Here is a 17,693-nt window from a genome sequence, read left to right on the forward strand (position 1 = left end):
AATATTACGTACTAGGTCAGGGTGAATCTTTTAACTCTTATAAACTTGATGTTATTCTCACAAGAATTAACCTTGTTATAGGTTAATCATTGTTACATCTATGCAAAATATTTGTCATTCATCGATATCTACATCTAATTAATAATGCTCCAGCTTATAAAGAAACAAATCTCATTAATTAAATTTGGTCAAAAAATTCTCATTATTATATATTCAGAAATCGTTACTACTTATTAATAACTACCAAAACAAACTTAACACAGTCAAAGGATAATATACTCGATTATTTTTTATTTTAACATAATCATTTGTTATGTTATTAATTTCATGAATAGAATTGAATAATAAAATAAAATTTTTTTACATTGACAATTTGTCAAACAAAAATATTATATACACACAGAAAGTTATCTATTAAATAAGTTATGATATATTTATAGGGGTGCACATGACTCGCCCCATCCTAAAGTATTGTTCGAACTCGAATATTTTGAAGTTAATTTGGTGTGATTTCACCGGATTTAGAACTATGTAAGAATTTCAAAAATAGACTCGATTATTGTTTAAAGTCGGGTCGGGTCAAAACGAACTCGACTTCACTTGGCTATGTGCACTATTTTAGGAGACTAAAAGAGATATATATATATTTTTTAAATTAATTCCAATATTATGTTATATTGATTATAAGTTTATTGTTTTGTTTTTAATCACATTTATTGAATTAAAAAATAAATCAAAGAAGTATGAAATTAGAATTTATGGACAAATTCAAATTTAAATATGGTTATCAACTTCTCTGTATAACAAGTATTTTTTTTCTTTATAAATTAGTGCATCATAATTTTTTGATATAAAATTTATTAAGACTCGAAATTCACCCGATCGAACCCGATTTTAGTATGGTCCAAAAGTAGTGTGATTTCACTAGATTTAAGGTTGGATAAGACATAAGAATCTCAAAAATAGACCATTCATTATTTAAGATCAGATTTAGTTAATGCAAACCTAAATTCACCCAACTCCATGTGCACTCCTATTCCTATGTATATGTGTTCAAATATATTCGGTGTATAACTCATTTAGTCATTTTTAATAAATATTTTTATATTTTAATATGTATTGGTTGATTTGCAGACTATTTATTAATAAACACGTAATATGATTGCTTAATCACCCTGGGCCATGAACATACATTGTTAAACCAAGAACATACATTGCTATTGCTAAACAATTGTTGGGCCTACTAGAGATTTCAGTTGAAGATATGGGCCTGATATCAACAAGAAGCCAAAAAGCCCATAACCTTGTTTCTTGCTGCTCAAGGAACATATCCTCATGAGCTCGAAGGGTTCCGGAAATACAAATTATCACCACCGCCATCGTCACTGCATAAATGATCTCTAACAACACACTTGTCATCAGCAATGCCATGACGGTGGCAAACGGCCAAGGATCACTAGCTGTTGTTCTTTGCATTGCCGAAGCTAGCATAAAATTAGAAAGGGATTAAAGTTTATTTTCTAATATAAAAGAATTATAATAAAAATAGTAAATGTTTTTGTATAGTCTAGATTTTATGGAGTACAGATACTCTGTAAAGTTCCTGGGTTCGTGTGTTAGAACAAATTTTGGATACGATACTCACTAACACTCGTCTGATATGTGTATCTGCTATGTTCAATAATATTTTAATAAAAAATAAAATCATTTTTATAGATACGTTTGAACACATCTAAATACTATTACATGTCAACATATTCACTCTTATTCCTAACATATATTTTTAAAATAAATTTAAATATAGCATATATTATTATTTATTAAAACAAAAAATATTTTAAATACTTGATATAATTAAAATAAATATTAAAAATAATTAAAAATTTTAATTTATATTTAAATATTAATAAAATATCAAAATATAGTTACACTTTATCTATAAAATACTTTATATTTTATATGTATGCGTGGCAAAGAGATGGTGCTCCGGTCAGTGAGCTCCCGCCTTGGTCAGCAGTGAGCGTGGTTGTAAACGCTTGTGAGGGAAGCTTGGAGTGTTTCCATGGCTATGGTGATTGAGAGCTTATCCGAAGAAGACATGTAACTACAAGCCTACAAATGCTTAATTGTTTTTTTTTTTCCCCATTGGATCCATTATTTCGCACGTATGTGAGTTTAATATATTTGATTTGATTTGATTATAGCGTTCATGTGAAATCCATTGCTTTCAGCTGAAGATTCTCAATTCTCAAATCTTAGTTTAAATATTATTCCTTTGTTTAGCGGTAACTAGCTAGCATCTGCATGGTGTGTCGTGGAATTAATTGTATTGCGAGGAATGTGATTAATTGAATGAGAATATTATTATTTATTTTATATGATAAATATTGAAAGGAAAAATAATATTTATGTCTCATTTTTATATAAATTTTTAATCTCGTTAGATAATTAATAAAAGTCTAGTCAGTTAATTTTTTAATAGGTTGAACTTCGAAATCGATCTTAATAAAAGTAAGTTGATATGCGTGAATATTTTTTTATTAAGTATAAGAAAATTTATTTTATACTAAATAAATTTATTTTATGTATTTTTTAAATTTTTTTGTGTTGCAAATGTAGATATCTCTATTTTTTTAAGAATTGTATATTTTTTGTTTTAAATTCTATAGATATTTGATTGTTTTTACCAAAATATAGCTGGACGTTTCTTCTGTTAAGCATTAAGATGTTTTTTTATATTAAATGAGTGTTTTTTTATATATTTCTACAATTATTCAAGAACAGCCCGTGCTCCACCACTTTTTTTTCTTTAAACAACTCCTGAAATTGAACCAGATTGTACTTTTAACAAAACTGCACCACCTCCATCGGCATCGCAAGATCGCTACCGTCAAGTCTTGACATGAGCTTTGTTTCGTCGACCACCACAATGAACTTGTCAGAGGCGGCCTCCACCATCTTCTCGCAAAGAAGAGCGCCACCGCAGCCTTTTACAAGGTTGAGATCGGGTCCAACTCAACGACGCTGTCGATGGCGAGATCGAGGCAGGGACAAAGAGCGGGATTCCAAGGGAATGTGCCTGCTCCTCAGTGCGCTTGGAAGTAGGGACGCCAATGATGTTGGAGAGTTGACCGGTGGAAAGGACATGACCGAGCTTGGCGACGACAAAGGTGGTGGTGAAGCAGCTGCCGAGGCCGAGAACCATGCCGGACTTGATATACTCGACGGCCTTGTCGACGACGAGTTTCTTAAAGTCGTCTTGGGTGAGGACAGGGGTGGAAAGGGCCTGATGGTGAAGGAGAGAAGTCTATATGTGTTGTTGTTGGAGGTGTGTAGGTTAATGTGGAAGAGAAGGAAAAGGTTTTTATAATTTTTAATTAGGTTTACTTAATCAGTTTTAGTTTTTTAAATTTTGAATTTAAAAAATTTGAAGTTAATTATTAATAATTATAATTAATTGAGTTGTTCAATTTTTGTCTGATTAGACACTTAATTTTTATATTTTTTCATAAATTTTACGTGTATTGCAACAAAAAAAGTCACAATAAAAAAAATATAAGATGTATCAAAGAATTGCTATATGGTTATTGTTTTAAGGTGTTACCTAAAATCAGGATAGTGTTTTTTAGTTTAGACGTGAGGTTTAAACTTTTTGGATTATTTTCGATATTTTCACTTGGATGCTAATAAAAGTATCTATAAAAAAGATTAGTACTCAAATTAATAAGAATTTTAATAAATTAAATATGAGTTGCATGAAAAAAATACAAAAACAATGGAGGAACTTTTAACTTACTTCCCAAATCAGATCGGATACTAGATCACGAGATTTTACATGGTCGATCCGACTCATTTTGATCTGATGAAAGAGGATAAGATCTATTGTAGTTAGGTCAAATTGTGAAAGAGAAGATAAGATTTATTTATAGTTGGGTCGAATTGTGAAAAAGCAGTAAAAGGCAGAACTACTCATACATAAAGAGAAGCAATAATTCCCTCTAAATTTTAACTTTTTTTATACGTTATGGCTAAACTTTGGTTTAACCCTCTTAAAATTTTAATTTAGTCTTTTTATATTAAAGGATTAGACTTTGATTTTTTTTTTTCTAAATTTTATCCTAATTCCGACTCTAAAAGCAGCACAATCCATTAAAAAGATGTTGTTAGGTTGATTGGTTGAATATGAGCTGTGTTCCGACTAGCCTAACTGGCCCATTGTCTGAACCTGACATACCGGCCGACCCGCCGGCCTCATACGACCCGAACCAGGAGGCGGCCCGAATGTCGCCACTTTTATCGCGAGGTATTTGATAGCTGGGGAGGAAGCTTTCTGGAAGATGGGTCTACTACTCCTGTGGGACCTGTCCTAGCACAGACTATATAAGGGGAGGGCCCTACCCTTCTCCAAAGGGACGTCACGTCACTTATCCTTTATCCTAACTATCGCCTTTGTATGGATACTGATTAGAGCGTTGGAGTCCCTTTACAGGAGACATCTCCCTCTTCCCTTCACATCATCAACTCGGAAGGACCTTGAGCTTCGACCTTTTCCTCTACACATTGGTTCTAAAGGTCCAGATACATAAAGATGGTCCGAATTCAGTTTCCAATCATTCCTAAACATTTAGCACACCCAATTCATTTGATACACGAGCAATCGAACAAGTTAAATTGTCTGAGACTCAAATATAAATGATCACATAACTTTAATTAAGCAACATTGCATGTGGCATGATTTTATTGTTAGTTAAATGTGATTTTTTTTAACCTGAAATAATTAAATCGAAAATAACTAAATGAACTGAATTTATTAATTTTTAAAAATAAAAAAAGTTAATGATAAAAACATACAATTAATCAATATCAACTGTTTTATTCATTATTTGAAAAACCAATTGGTTCAGTTATTTTAATATATTTGAAATTCCATTTTACCATTCTCAATTCATAAGGGAAAAAAAGTATAGCATATCAAATTCTCATTATTTAATCATAATACTTCATCGAAAGAATTTTTATTTCATTTTATTAGAACATCATTGTAAATTGCAATGGCCTTCGAAGTTTGAAGTTTGGTTGTCTAAGTTTATAGTCTCTACTCTCTATACATGATTGAATTTTTCTAACATTTTATTTCATTGAATTTTATTAGAGGGTGCAATACAAGAATTATTAATTGGAAGAAAATCGAATTCCTGCAAATTCAAGGATTAATGATTATATACAACAGTTAGATATCAATAATTTTGTATAGTTTGATAATTAATGAAGTTTGCACGCGTATGATTCTTCTATTTTGTTTCTTGAGCACCACAAAAATGCTTTAGTTTGTTAAACGATTTCCGTACGTCAAAAGCAATAACTTAAAACATTTTTGTAATATTAGATCAAATCGTCAACTCCTGGAAAATTAAACTTTTGAAGAGATAATGCATCTACACAGATTAAAAGGCATGCCATATCGTATAGGGAAAGACATTGATGAACCTATGATATATTGATAAAGAAAATATATTGGGTCTCATACAAAATCAATATATAATCAAAATCTCTTTTAGATTCAGTTAGGCTTAGGTTGGTATATTAACAACTCTACAGATATAACACCTACCTGAGCAAAACCTATATATAACCCTATATGTTTTTTGTTTAATTTTTAGTTTACATATTCATGTGCAATCTTTCAAACGGTGTTAGGCATTACTTCTGCCTCAAGCCGCCAATTTAGAACTTCTGAGTGACCTCTCAAGTCACATATGTTATATGGGTCATTTTAATATAATTATATTATAGTGACTAAGGAGATTATGATATGGTCGAATAGGTAATTTGATGGCAATTTTATCAAAGAAAGACTGGATAGAGTATTGGTGCCAATGCGTTGGAGGACAAAATTTTTAAATGGCTATGTTAAACACCTAGATGATATGGGTTCAGATCACAAGCCACTTTTTATTGATTCGGTTAGAGAATTGAGGAGAACAAAGAGGAGATTTCGATTTTAAGAGAGATAGTGTGAGAATAAAAAGGTGGTAAAATTAATTAAACATAATTAGGTGCTAGACATGAGAGATTCATCTATGTTTAAATTAGCTAGAAAACTCAAGACAATTAAGGGAGGCAATTAAGGGCGATCAAGCTAATGGAACAGCTATCAGAGTATGGAAGGCTGAATTAGAAGAACGATATTGGAAGAAAAAATCTCGAGTCCAGTGGCTGAAATGGGGAGACCGCAATACAAAATTTTTTCACTCCAAATTTCACACTAGAAGTAGAAGAAATAAGGTACAAGAGTTAGAAGATGCACAAGAGAAGCCACCAGCACTGAAGGCATTGCATCAACCGGTCAATGATACTTTGAAGAGCTCTTTACATCAAGTAATCTAAGAGACCTAGTAACTAAAATTAAGGATATCCAAAAAAAAATCAATGTTGCTACCAACCATGCACTAACTAGACCGATCACAGAAAAAAAAGTAAAAACTGCTGTTTTTTCTATAAATGTTTTTTCGGCCCCAAAAGAAAATGGATTCACTGCTAAATTTTTTCAATTTTTCTGGGAAATGATTAAAGAAGATGTTTTTTAGGCAATTAGAAATTTTTTCTTGGGAGGTAAAATCCTAAAATCCTTTAATCACATTTATATTTGTCTTATTCCGAAGGATCCAAATGCAAAATCTATGAAATAGAGCCGGCCTATAAGCTTGAGTAGTGTTTTTTATAAAGTCTTATTAAAGATTATGGTGCACAGGCTTCAATTTGTGATGAATAGACTCATAAGTGACATACATAGTACTTTTATTAAAGGGCAGTTAATTAATGATAACGTTTTAATTGCTCATAAATTTATGCATTTTTGAAAGAATAAGAGATACGATAATTATAAATTAACTCTGAAACTAGACATGAGTTAGACGTATGACAAGGTGGAGTGGAGCTTCGTTTGAGAGATTATGAGGAAGTTGGGTTTTTGCAGGAGATGGATGGAATGGATTCAGGAACTGGTGACGACAATTTTATATTCTGTTACTGTGAATTGCCAGTCTCATGATTTTTTTAAGCCATGTAGAGAGTTGCATCAAGACGATCCTCTTTTTTCCTATCCATTTTTATTTTGCACAGAGGGATTGTCTCATCTACTCCACAGAGGAGAACATAGACTGGAGATTACAGGTTTGAGACTTAATCAAAAGTGTCCTAAAGTCAGCCATATATTTTTCGCAGATGACTCAATTTTATTCAGCAAAACTACAGAGGAAGGGTGTCAAAATCTGATTCGGATCCTATAGGTTTATGAAGATATTAGCGGTCAAGCAGTGAATCTGGATAAATCCTCAGTATTTTTCAGCAAAAATACTCCTGTGGACATTCGTGATCATCTATCTCACATCTTACATATTTCTCACATTAGCAACCAGAACAAGCAACTTAGGCTACCAGTGGTTATTTAGAGATCTAAGAGAGCTACATTTTCGTATATCAAGGATAAAGTGACACATAAACTGTAACACTAGAAAAGGGCCTTGCTATCCTCAAGCGGCCGAAAAGTACTAATAAAGGCAGTGACAACAGTAGTTTCAATCTATAATCTGAGTTGTTTTAAACTGCCAGAGACGTTGGTTGATGAAATTCAAAAGCTCATGTTCTAATATTGGTGGGACAACGAGGCTCGGAAAGAAGGATGCACTAGATAGGATGGAGAATTTTTCGTAGACCTAAATCTCAAGGGGTCTTAACTTCAAAGATTTTAAAGTCTTTAAGTTTGCAATGTTAGCAAAGTAAAGAGTGGAGACTGATAACTAAGTCACACTCTCTAATTTATAAGGTGTACAAAAGTAAATATTTTAAATTCTCAAAATTTTTTAAATGCGGAGGCCGGGAACAACCCATCTTGAATTTGGCGAAGTGTTTTGGAGGTTGAAAAGTGCTAGAAAAAAAATCCTATAGCGAATTAGCAAAGGCAGTATGATTAGGATTCAACAGGACCTATAGTTAAGAAATTTTCAAACAATTACTCCTAATCCTAATAACCCAGAGGGTCGAAGACTAGAATGGGTCTCGGATTTGATGCTACCAGATAGAACATGGAACCAGACACTAATTCGTGAGGCATTCAATCCAGTAATTACAAATGCTATTTTAAATTCAACAATTCACCAAGAAGAGAATATAATAATTGGATGAAAGAAAAATCTGGGACATTTACAATAACTTCTGATTATGGTGTGGCTTTTCAATTTTTTTACCATCCAATAGATTTTCTTTTAGAGAATTGCAGAAAAAAAAAATTATGAACAGTCATTTGAAAACTCAGATGTTAACCGAAGATTAAAAATTGTCTATGAAAAATTATGCATGAGAATTTAACTGTAAAATAGAAATTGAGACAAAAATTTTAAACAATAGTACTTATTTGTCCAAGTGCCACGGAAAATCTTGAGACCTTTACTCTTCTTATTGTAAGTTCAATTGTTTTTTAGTAGAATATTTCTAATACTATTCTTCAATTGGTCCAAATATAGATCGTAAATTTATTTCTAGTGAATAAAATGACTTTACCTTTGATAAAAAAAAAGAGATTATAATATTTTAAAAATATTATTAAAATTAAAATAATATTTTTTATTGTTAAATAATATTTTTAAAAAATATTACTTTAAAAAACACTACTAAAATATAAAAAATATTAATTTTAATAATATTTATATAATTATCGCAATCACCGTATTATAGGCATACTATACTTCACAATCTTGGACATGCACTTGAGTATTATTAATAATTAAACCACTATATTGAGTGTCTCATTATATTAAATTTACTCGAGCAATCCATTTTAAGCTGCTGCGTGTGTGTTTACTCCACATATAATAGTATCACTATATCAGGACACATTTATAAATTCGTTAATATCAAAGAGATATATATGCCAAATGTCTGTAATATTCTATGTCAAGTACACATTAATTAGTACCATTTAACAATACTAACACCGCGATATTTACTCAACTATAATTTAGTACTACTTGACAGCATGTTTTTTTTATTGATTTTCTCTACTGATACAACCACGCGCACAAGATTATTTATCAACAAGATTACAAGACAAAATGATTTAATTTCTAACGTAATACTACTTCCACCTACGTAGGTCTTGTCATTCTAACAACTGGTGATTTTTTAGTGTATATATCATAAACCAAACCATGCTAATAAAATAACTAGCAGTATAACCCTCTCTAACTTGTAGCTAGTGCATGCTTATGCCACTTTTGTTTCTGTATGTGCTCGTGAAGAATTAGAATTAGATTGGGCCGAGTATAATTTTGTATTAAGAAAACTTAGAAACTAAAGCTGCATGAAATGAAATCAAATATTATTGTCGCCGCCAATTTGTTTGCAATATTCTAAGTGTACCAAACAAGTTGAGTGTCAAATGTCAATACTCAATACACGGAAAATCAATTAGATCCACATTCAAACAAAGACAGAACCACAATATGAAGTTTCCCACAATTCCATGACACCATAAAAAAATGACCTTGAAAAGGAAAGCTGCCAATCACCCATACAAAACGACATCTTGGAGATAAAAGAAAAAGCGCTTTTCACGTTCGCTTCTCGTCCCTTCTAACTACCATATACACACACACTTGACTCCATGCACTTCCCCTCACTCTACCCTCTTTTTCCACCAGAAACCGCGTTTTCTTGGGGGCATTTCCGTCATTTCAAACTCGCCCCCCGTTTCAAAGACGACGCCACCCTTATTCTACATTCTTATCTTCTCTTGCATGGTATTAATTATCCTTCTCCATTTTCTGATATTAGTTATTTGACTAGCATTTAATGTATTATTATTATTGTTATTACTATTTCTATTTTTATTATTATTTTTGTGTTAGCGTTGCAAAGCTATAACCAAGATAAATATCTACATAGCAAGCTTTATTCCAGACACTAAAATGGCTGACAGCGGGGAAGAGAAGTTACTTGCTGTGGCGCGCCACATAGCGAAGACGCTGGGGAACGACAATCGAACCGTTGCAGAAGACATACTCAAAATATTCTCAAACTTCGATGCTCGATTCTCCAAGGAGAAGCTTTCTGATCCACTGGGCTGCGCCGCACTGGAACAGACCCTCAACTCACTCGATGAACGCATCTCGCGCCACGTGTCCTCACGCAATAACAACGACAACAGCCAGGCAATCTTTTCCGTCAACACCGCCGCGTTCCTCGCTTCGGTCGACGAGCTCACCGCCACCGTCAACAGATGGAAGCCTCTCGCCGCGGATGAGACCGTAGGCGCGTGCCTCTCACGTGCTGACGAGATGCTCCGTCGGGCTATGGTCTTAGCAGAAGACGAGTTCCGCTCACTCATGGATGAGTCAATTCGGAACACGTCGTTTGACTCGGACGACGGAGGCGAATTTGAAAGAGACGATGAGAGTTGCGGCAACGGCGTTGAGGATCATCGAATTCCAGCGGCAGAACGGGTTTCTGAGGACGATGTGGTGATTGATGTGTTGCCAGCAGGTACGGTGATCGATCTCCGGGAGATAGCGACGCGCATGGTGGCGGCGGGGTTCGGCGACTCGTGCGCGCGCGTGTACGGTGGTTGCCGGAGGGAGTTCTTAGAAGAGAGCTTCTCGAGGTTAGGGTTTCGGAATCTTTGCGCTTCGGAGATTCAGGAGATGCCATGGCAGGTTCTTGAAGACGAGATCGAGCGTTGGATCAACGCCTCCAACGTCTCACTCAGGATCCTTTTCCCCAGCGAGCGCCGGCTGTGCGATCGCGTATTCTCCGGCGGTTCCGCCGCCGATATCGCGTTCGGTGAGGTCTGCCGCGAACCTGTGACACAACTGCTGAGGTTTGCCGACGCCGTCGCGAGTCACAGCCGCTCGCCGGATCAGTTGTTCCGAATCCTCCACGTGTTCGACACAATGCGTGAACTAATTCCTGAATTCGCATCGCTCTTCTCTGATTCACAATGTGAGACGGAAGCAATTGAAGTTTGGAAGCGATTGGGGGAAGCGATCAAGGAAATTTTTGTGGAATTGGAAAACCTGATTCGCCATGATCCGGCAAAGGCGGCAGTTCACGGCGGTGGGCTTCACCCTATCACTAAATATGTAGTGAATTACCTTGTGGCCGCGTCCCAGTCACGGCGAACCTTGGAACTAGTTTTCCAAGGCGATTTTCTTCCATTGAAGGATTTCATCACTATGGTTGATGATAATAAGCATAAATCTGATTCTCATTTTTGTGTTCAATTGTGTGGGATAATGGACTTGTTAGAGAGCAATTTGGAAGCCAAGTCCAAAATCTACAAGGACCTTGCATTGTGCTCTGTTTTCATGATGAATAATTTGAGGTACATTGTTCAGAAGGCGAAAACCAGCGAATTGGGTTCCGTTTTAGGTGATGATTGGATCCGAAAGCACACTGCGAAAATTCGGAGATTTCATGTGAGCTACCAGAGGAGTTCATGGAGCAAGGTGGTGGGGTTCTTGAAGGTTGAGACAAGTGAGGTGACAATGGCAGCAGGGTCTAGTGTCGTTGTTGAGGTAAAGGCTATGAAGGAGAAGCTGAAGATGTTCAACTTGCACTTTGAGGAGATTTGTAGGGTTCAATCTCATTGGGTTGTGTTTGATGAGCAGCTTAGGGAGGAAATCAGAATTGCACTGGAGAAGATCTTGTTGCCTGCCTATGGAAGCTTCATTGGAAGGTTCCATAATGTTCCGGAACTCGGCAAGTACGTTGACAAGTATGTAAAGTATGGGGTGGATGACATTGGAGATCGGCTTAACGATTTGTTTCAGGGAGAAAACAGCGTATTAGAAGTTTCACATCGCTTTAAGATATGGCTATGAGCAAGTCCAGTTTAAATAGAGGGAGTGACCTTTTTATGTATGTATGAATCTGGTAGTGTAATTAGATATACAAAGTTTTGGATGTCACAAATTGCAGTCCTAGACTCCTAGAGTACTTGTGACCTCATCATACATGTATACTAATATACCATTGTTGGCTTTTTTGCTCAGAAATTATTGTATATACATTATATTTCTCATAAAGATTATATTATGAAATATGAAGTTGCTACAATCTTGAGTTGAAAAAAACACAGCTGTTGTTAAATTTGTGTTCTTTTTATTTTTGAAAGGAAGAGTTCAATACAACAAGTGGAGCATGACAACAAACATAAAGTACTAACGTTAAAAAAGAAAACAACTAAAGCAATCACACTATAAGATATCCTGCTGTCATTTTTGCTATTGCCATCAACAACAGAAAAGATCTATACCTAGTCATTCCTTGTAGTTCATAAAGGATCAATAGATAACGTCCTCAACTCCTTTTCTTTTATTCTAAAAGATCTTTTTATTCCTTTCCAACCAAATGTTCCAGATAATTGCACAGAAACACACTATTTATCTCTTTCGCTCCTCCTTTCAAGTTGGTAACTCGGTCCAACTTTGAAAATGTTCCTTTAGCATCCCGGGCACGACCATTGTCTACCAACAAAAGACAACCATGCACGTCAAACCTGCCAAGAAAATTCACAACCAATAAACAAGTGGTGACCATCTTCAACTCCTTTACTGCATAACGCACATACAACATCTTTCTGGTTCACCACCCCTAACCGACTTAGTCTTTCTTTCGTATTGACTTTTCCAGTCAAAGCAAACTAGACAAACAGCTTAATTCTTGGTGGAACTAGACCTTTCCAAATTGTTCTAATAAAGCTATAACTCGCTATGTCCTCTGGAATTATTTCTGCCTGCAGCACCTGCATAAAGGAGTTAGGAGAAAATAAAACTTGTTTATCAAATTTTCATACAACTCTATCCTCTCTGTCATAAGCAAGATTTTATCACTCTCAAAGTATCATGCATCTGGTTCACTAGATCCAACTCCCATTGGAATAGTTCTCGCCTCCATTGGAAGTTTCATCTCCACTCTATCCCATCCCAAAACCCACAATCCCCTATAACGGATCCTATTTGGGTTGAAACCGAAAAGAGCCTAGGATATTGATTTTTCAGAGAGCCGCCACGCAGCCATACATCCTCCCAAAACCGAGTTTCTCTATCATCACCGATCTCCATAGACAACCCAATAATCATTTTGTGTTCTAATTTGTCATTTCCTTTAACTGATATACAAGTAGCCAAGTAGGAGCATGCTTGACCACAATTCAGTGTTTTAGTTTTCTTGGATCAATTTAAAATGTTCAGACATGACTGTGACTATAATCTTTTTTATTTTGGGTCAAAAGCTGAAAGGCATGAGAAATGTTCTATTCTTTTATGTTCTAGTTAAGAGGAGGAATATCCATAAACGAAGTTGGTTAACTATATAGGGATGAGTTAAAGGTAAAGGACAAGAAAGATCGTCACAAGGAGGAAGAATGGAAGCTTGATCAAGTTTGAGTATAATTTTTTTTCCCCCTTTTCTGAACGTGTTTGTGTAAACTACAATCGCAATACGACATTGATTTGGTTAATGATTGCTTTATGGATTGCATTCATGACTTTTTCTTTTATAAAATCATCATAATTTGAGCCTTTTCTGTTATCTTCTATTGGATGCTACTTTAATAGCAAGTTGGTTTCTGTCTTTATCGAGGTATATCCAAATTCTCTTTTAACCTAGTTAGGGTAATTAAATTTTTGTAGGGCTAGATAGGTTTTCCGTTTTACTTTATTTTCCGTTTATTTACTAATAACCTAATTGGGTAAATTATTGAAAATACCTTAATATTTTAGATTTGTTTCAATATTATCTGTTAAGCTTGATTGGATTCGATTATATCTTGGATATTGAATAATGTGATGTTTCATTGTGGTTTCAATTTTACTATGAGGATGACATTCATTAACTTCTTAACAGAATTATGAGAAGTCCAAAATATTCATGATCTGTGAAATGTCCAAAATGGTAAATTCCTCACTTTATTTGCTGATTCCATCTCAACTCCATTGAATCCTAGCCACTTTTACTCCCTTATCACTAATCTCTCCTCTGCTAAGCCCTCCGTAACCTCATCACACTCCTCATTGATAGCGATGGCTTAGAGTGAATCCGCCAGTTGAGGAGGGAGGAATATTTACATATCAGATATCACTCATTAAGGTGACTCTCATTCACAAAAGTAACGCTAGAAAATTAATATTATAAATTTATAACAAACTAGTTCAATATCAGCTCAGACATGAACAGAGGGTTTAGTGGCTTACCAAACCAGTCTTCGAAGAAGAAATAAAGTGGGCAGTTTTTTCCATTAATGCCGAGACAGCCTCAGGAGAGTATAGTTTCACGGTCAAGTTTTTCCAGTTTTATTGGGAGATTATCAAAATGGTTGTGTATAGAGTAGCAAAAAGTTCTTTTGGAGGTGGCAACATCTTAAAGAGTTTTAATTATACACAAATATGTTTGACTCCAAAAGTACCAAATGTTATTACAATGCAACGAATTCGGTCTATTAGTCTCTGCATTACCTTCTATAAGATCATATCAAAAATACTGGTGCACAGACTACAACCTCTTATGAACCTACTAATTAGCAATAATCAAAGCCCGTTTATTAGAAGAAGGTTGATTAGTGATAATATCCTGATAGCTCATGAATACATGCACTTTTTGAAAAATAAAGACATGGGGGAAGAAGATTTAGCATTAAAGATAGACATGAGCAAAACGTATGACAGAGTGAAATAGTCTTTTGTCCGATTTATGATGTAAAAGCTGGGTTTTTGTCTAAATAAATTGGATGGATGAAAGCATGTGTGTTAACTATTACCTATTCTGTTATCGTGAACGGCTCATCAACTGATTTCTTTAAATTAAGTAGGGTCTCCGACAAGGAAATCCCCCCTCACCATATCTTTTCCTTTTCTATGCAAAAGAATTATCCCACCTACTCCACAAAACATACAAAATGGATTTTGTTAGGGACTTAATTGAATATCAGATGCTCATCTATCAGCTATCTGCTATTTGCTTATGATTCCCTCTTTTTTTGCAAAGCAAACCAACAAAATTATCTCAACTTATTGTAGATACTCCATCAGTACGGGAACATGAGTAAACAAGTGATTAATTTCACAAAATCCGTTGTTTTCTTCAGCAAGAATATTGAGCAGCATATAAGAAAAGCATTGTGTACTGTTCTAGGTGTACTGAATGCTGGAGCTCAGGACAAGTACCTAGGCCTACCATCGATTATTAAAAGATCTTAGAAAGAGACCTTTGGTTTTATTAAAGCTAAGGTAGCAAAAAAAATAGCACACTGAAAATGCTTCTTTCTCTTTACCAGTGACAGAGAAGTGCTGATCAAGGCGGTAGACTCAATCATTTCAGTATATACTCTCAATTGCTTTAAATTACCAGATTCTCTCTTGGATGAATTACATTTCGATGATGCAATTTTGGTGGGTCAAAAAGAAAACAAAAAAAGGATGCAGTGGATCAGCTGGAGTATATTAAACATAAACTACGCGAAAGGGGAATTGGGATTTAAAGATCTCAAACTTTCAATCTGACCATGTTGGCAAAGTAGGGATGAAGACTACTTAGCAAGCCTTACTCTTTGTTTTACAAAGATTTTCAAGCATAAATACTTTCGATATACATCTTTTATGGAAATTAAGGCAGGATTCAGACTTTCATAAGCGTGACAGAGTTTACTAGAAGGACGGAAGATATTAGAGAAAGGTATAAAATGGAATATCACTATTCAAGGTGGAGTTAAAATCAGAGATAATTCATGAGTTGGAGATCATCTCCCTTTTCACAGTAATGAAAAAATTACACAGAAGACTACCCCAAATTAGCCCTAATCGCCCCCAGATGCTCGACAGTACCAGAATCCCCAATTCACGCTGTGGTATAATGCCCAGAAACAGTAGCAGCTTGGAACCTGTCACTGTTGGCTAGTGTCAAAATTCAGCTCTGGAAGTATGAAATTGGTAGAATCAAGTGATAGAAAAACTAAAAAAGAGGGAGAACTACCAGATTCGAAGTACCAAATGACATACCTCCTATGGCAGTCCTGGCTCGCCAGAAATGAAGCTATCTTCAACAAGGAAAAGTGAACCCCCAAGAAAATTCTGATTTGGGCTATGCAAGCGGAAGAAGAGTACCGCCGATACCTCCCCAGTCGTCGAGCAACTTCGTTGTAGCCTCTAATGTTTCTTGTTTCCGCCATAGCCAGAAGACCATGGTTCTCTTGATTCCCGCTTCTTTGAGTTTTAGACTTTAGTTCCGGTTAATTTTTTTTTAATTTTCCTTATCTAATGTTTTGTTATGGTTTTGTCTATTTTAGCCTTTTCAGAATACCCTTTTTATAATGTCCTGGGTTCATAGTTGATTTTAGTTATCCTTTTGAAATAAAATAATATAACTTAGAAAAACAAAGTTCAAAACATTTTCTCTCTAGGGGAGAGTACCACTACAGGGTTACTCCAACAGGGAGAAGCTTCAGCAGGGAATAACCATAAACGCAGTTATATTAAAAATCATATAAAACTTTAACCATTTTTCACCTCCACCTTACAATCCAACATCTTTGATCACACTTTCCTTTCTTCTTTCCAAACCAGTTTATCTCGCTGACCATAAGCCAATAACCACACACATCCACCAGTGCCAATGCATAAATTTCCACAAAATGTCACAAAGCATACCCAACTTTAGAAGAAACTTATGGAAGAAAAAACAATCACTATCAAACCAAATAGTCAAAAGGAATAGAAAGTAGATAACATCAATTTAGTTGGACAAATCATATCAAACAAAGAAATTCTTTTAGAAACAGACAAAAATGTCATTCTAAGAATTTGGAGGAACCTAGAAAAAGTTTTCATCTCTGAAGTGGGACGTGACAAAATACTAATAAGCTTTAAGAATATGTGGAGAGGTCGGCAAATTTTGAAAGGGAGACCGTAGAGCATAAAAAGCCAGCTTCTAAATCTCTAACTATGGTCACATAATGAATCAATATCGGAGGCCAGCCACTAATACATAGAATTTTGGGTCCAGATACATGGACTACCTTTGGAGAACATGAACAACGAAACTGGCAGGATCATTGGAGACATGATGGGGATTGTTATAGATGTGGAAGACCCGATGAGGAACCATGTGCTCATGAGAACTTTCCTAAGGGTAAGGATAGCCGTGGATATTCTCAAGCCATTACCCACAGGTTTCTATATGGTAAGGGAGAAGCTCCCCAATGTCTGGGTTCAGTTTAAATATGAGCGCCTTTAAGATAGTTACTGTATGAGGGATCATAGGACACAGCGAAAAAGAATGCAACAAAGAGATGGTCATGGCTTCGTGGAATCTAGAGGTACCCAGATATACTCCTGAGTTAGGTGTAGACCAAGCCAAATCACTGAATACAGAAAAGGGAAGAAGATGGAAGCAAAGCAAATCACAAGAAGAGGATGAAGAGATGGAGGCGCGTGACATCCAGAACAACCATGAGAGGGTGGAAGAGCTACATGAATCTGCGGCCAACGAAGTAGGTAGAAATCTAGAAGAGGGGAGGAAGGAAAAAGAAAAGAAAGTAGCAGCAGAAAATCAGGAGCAGTTATGGCAAAAAGAAATCAGGGCTATAGAGCAGGTGAAGGAAATCCCTCGTCAGCTGGGGATGGCAAAAAATCCAAAAAATTATA

At 35.3% G+C, this 17,693-nt stretch overlaps 1 protein-coding gene and 1 pseudogene across 1 annotated transcript; one reads left to right on the top strand and one right to left on the bottom strand.

Annotated features, from left to right (window-relative positions):
• Positions 1 to 2,754: 2,754 nt before the first annotated feature.
• Positions 2,755 to 3,853, bottom strand: LOC112795953 (probable ribose-5-phosphate isomerase 3, chloroplastic; annotated as a pseudogene).
• Positions 3,854 to 9,042: 5,189 nt separating this feature from the next.
• Positions 9,043 to 12,001, top strand: LOC112793266 (exocyst complex component EXO70B1). Its single transcript, XM_025836219.3, has one exon. It carries the CDS (start codon positions 9,966 to 9,968, stop codon positions 11,874 to 11,876), a length of 1,911 nt encoding a protein of 636 aa, XP_025692004.1. The 5' UTR covers positions 9,043 to 9,965; the 3' UTR covers positions 11,877 to 12,001.
• The last annotated feature ends 5,692 nt before the right edge of the window (positions 12,002 to 17,693 follow it).

This window comes from Arachis hypogaea, chromosome 1 (genome assembly GCF_003086295.3).
Source record: "Arachis hypogaea cultivar Tifrunner chromosome 1, arahy.Tifrunner.gnm2.J5K5, whole genome shotgun sequence".
Lineage (NCBI taxonomy): Eukaryota > Viridiplantae > Streptophyta > Magnoliopsida > Fabales > Fabaceae > Arachis > Arachis hypogaea.

Bases quoted from the DNA above. Each gene is read 5' to 3' on its own strand.
- LOC112793266 (XM_025836219.3), top strand. From the start codon at position 9,966: ATGGCTGACAGCGGGGAAGAGAAGTTACTTGCTGTGGCGCGCCACATA.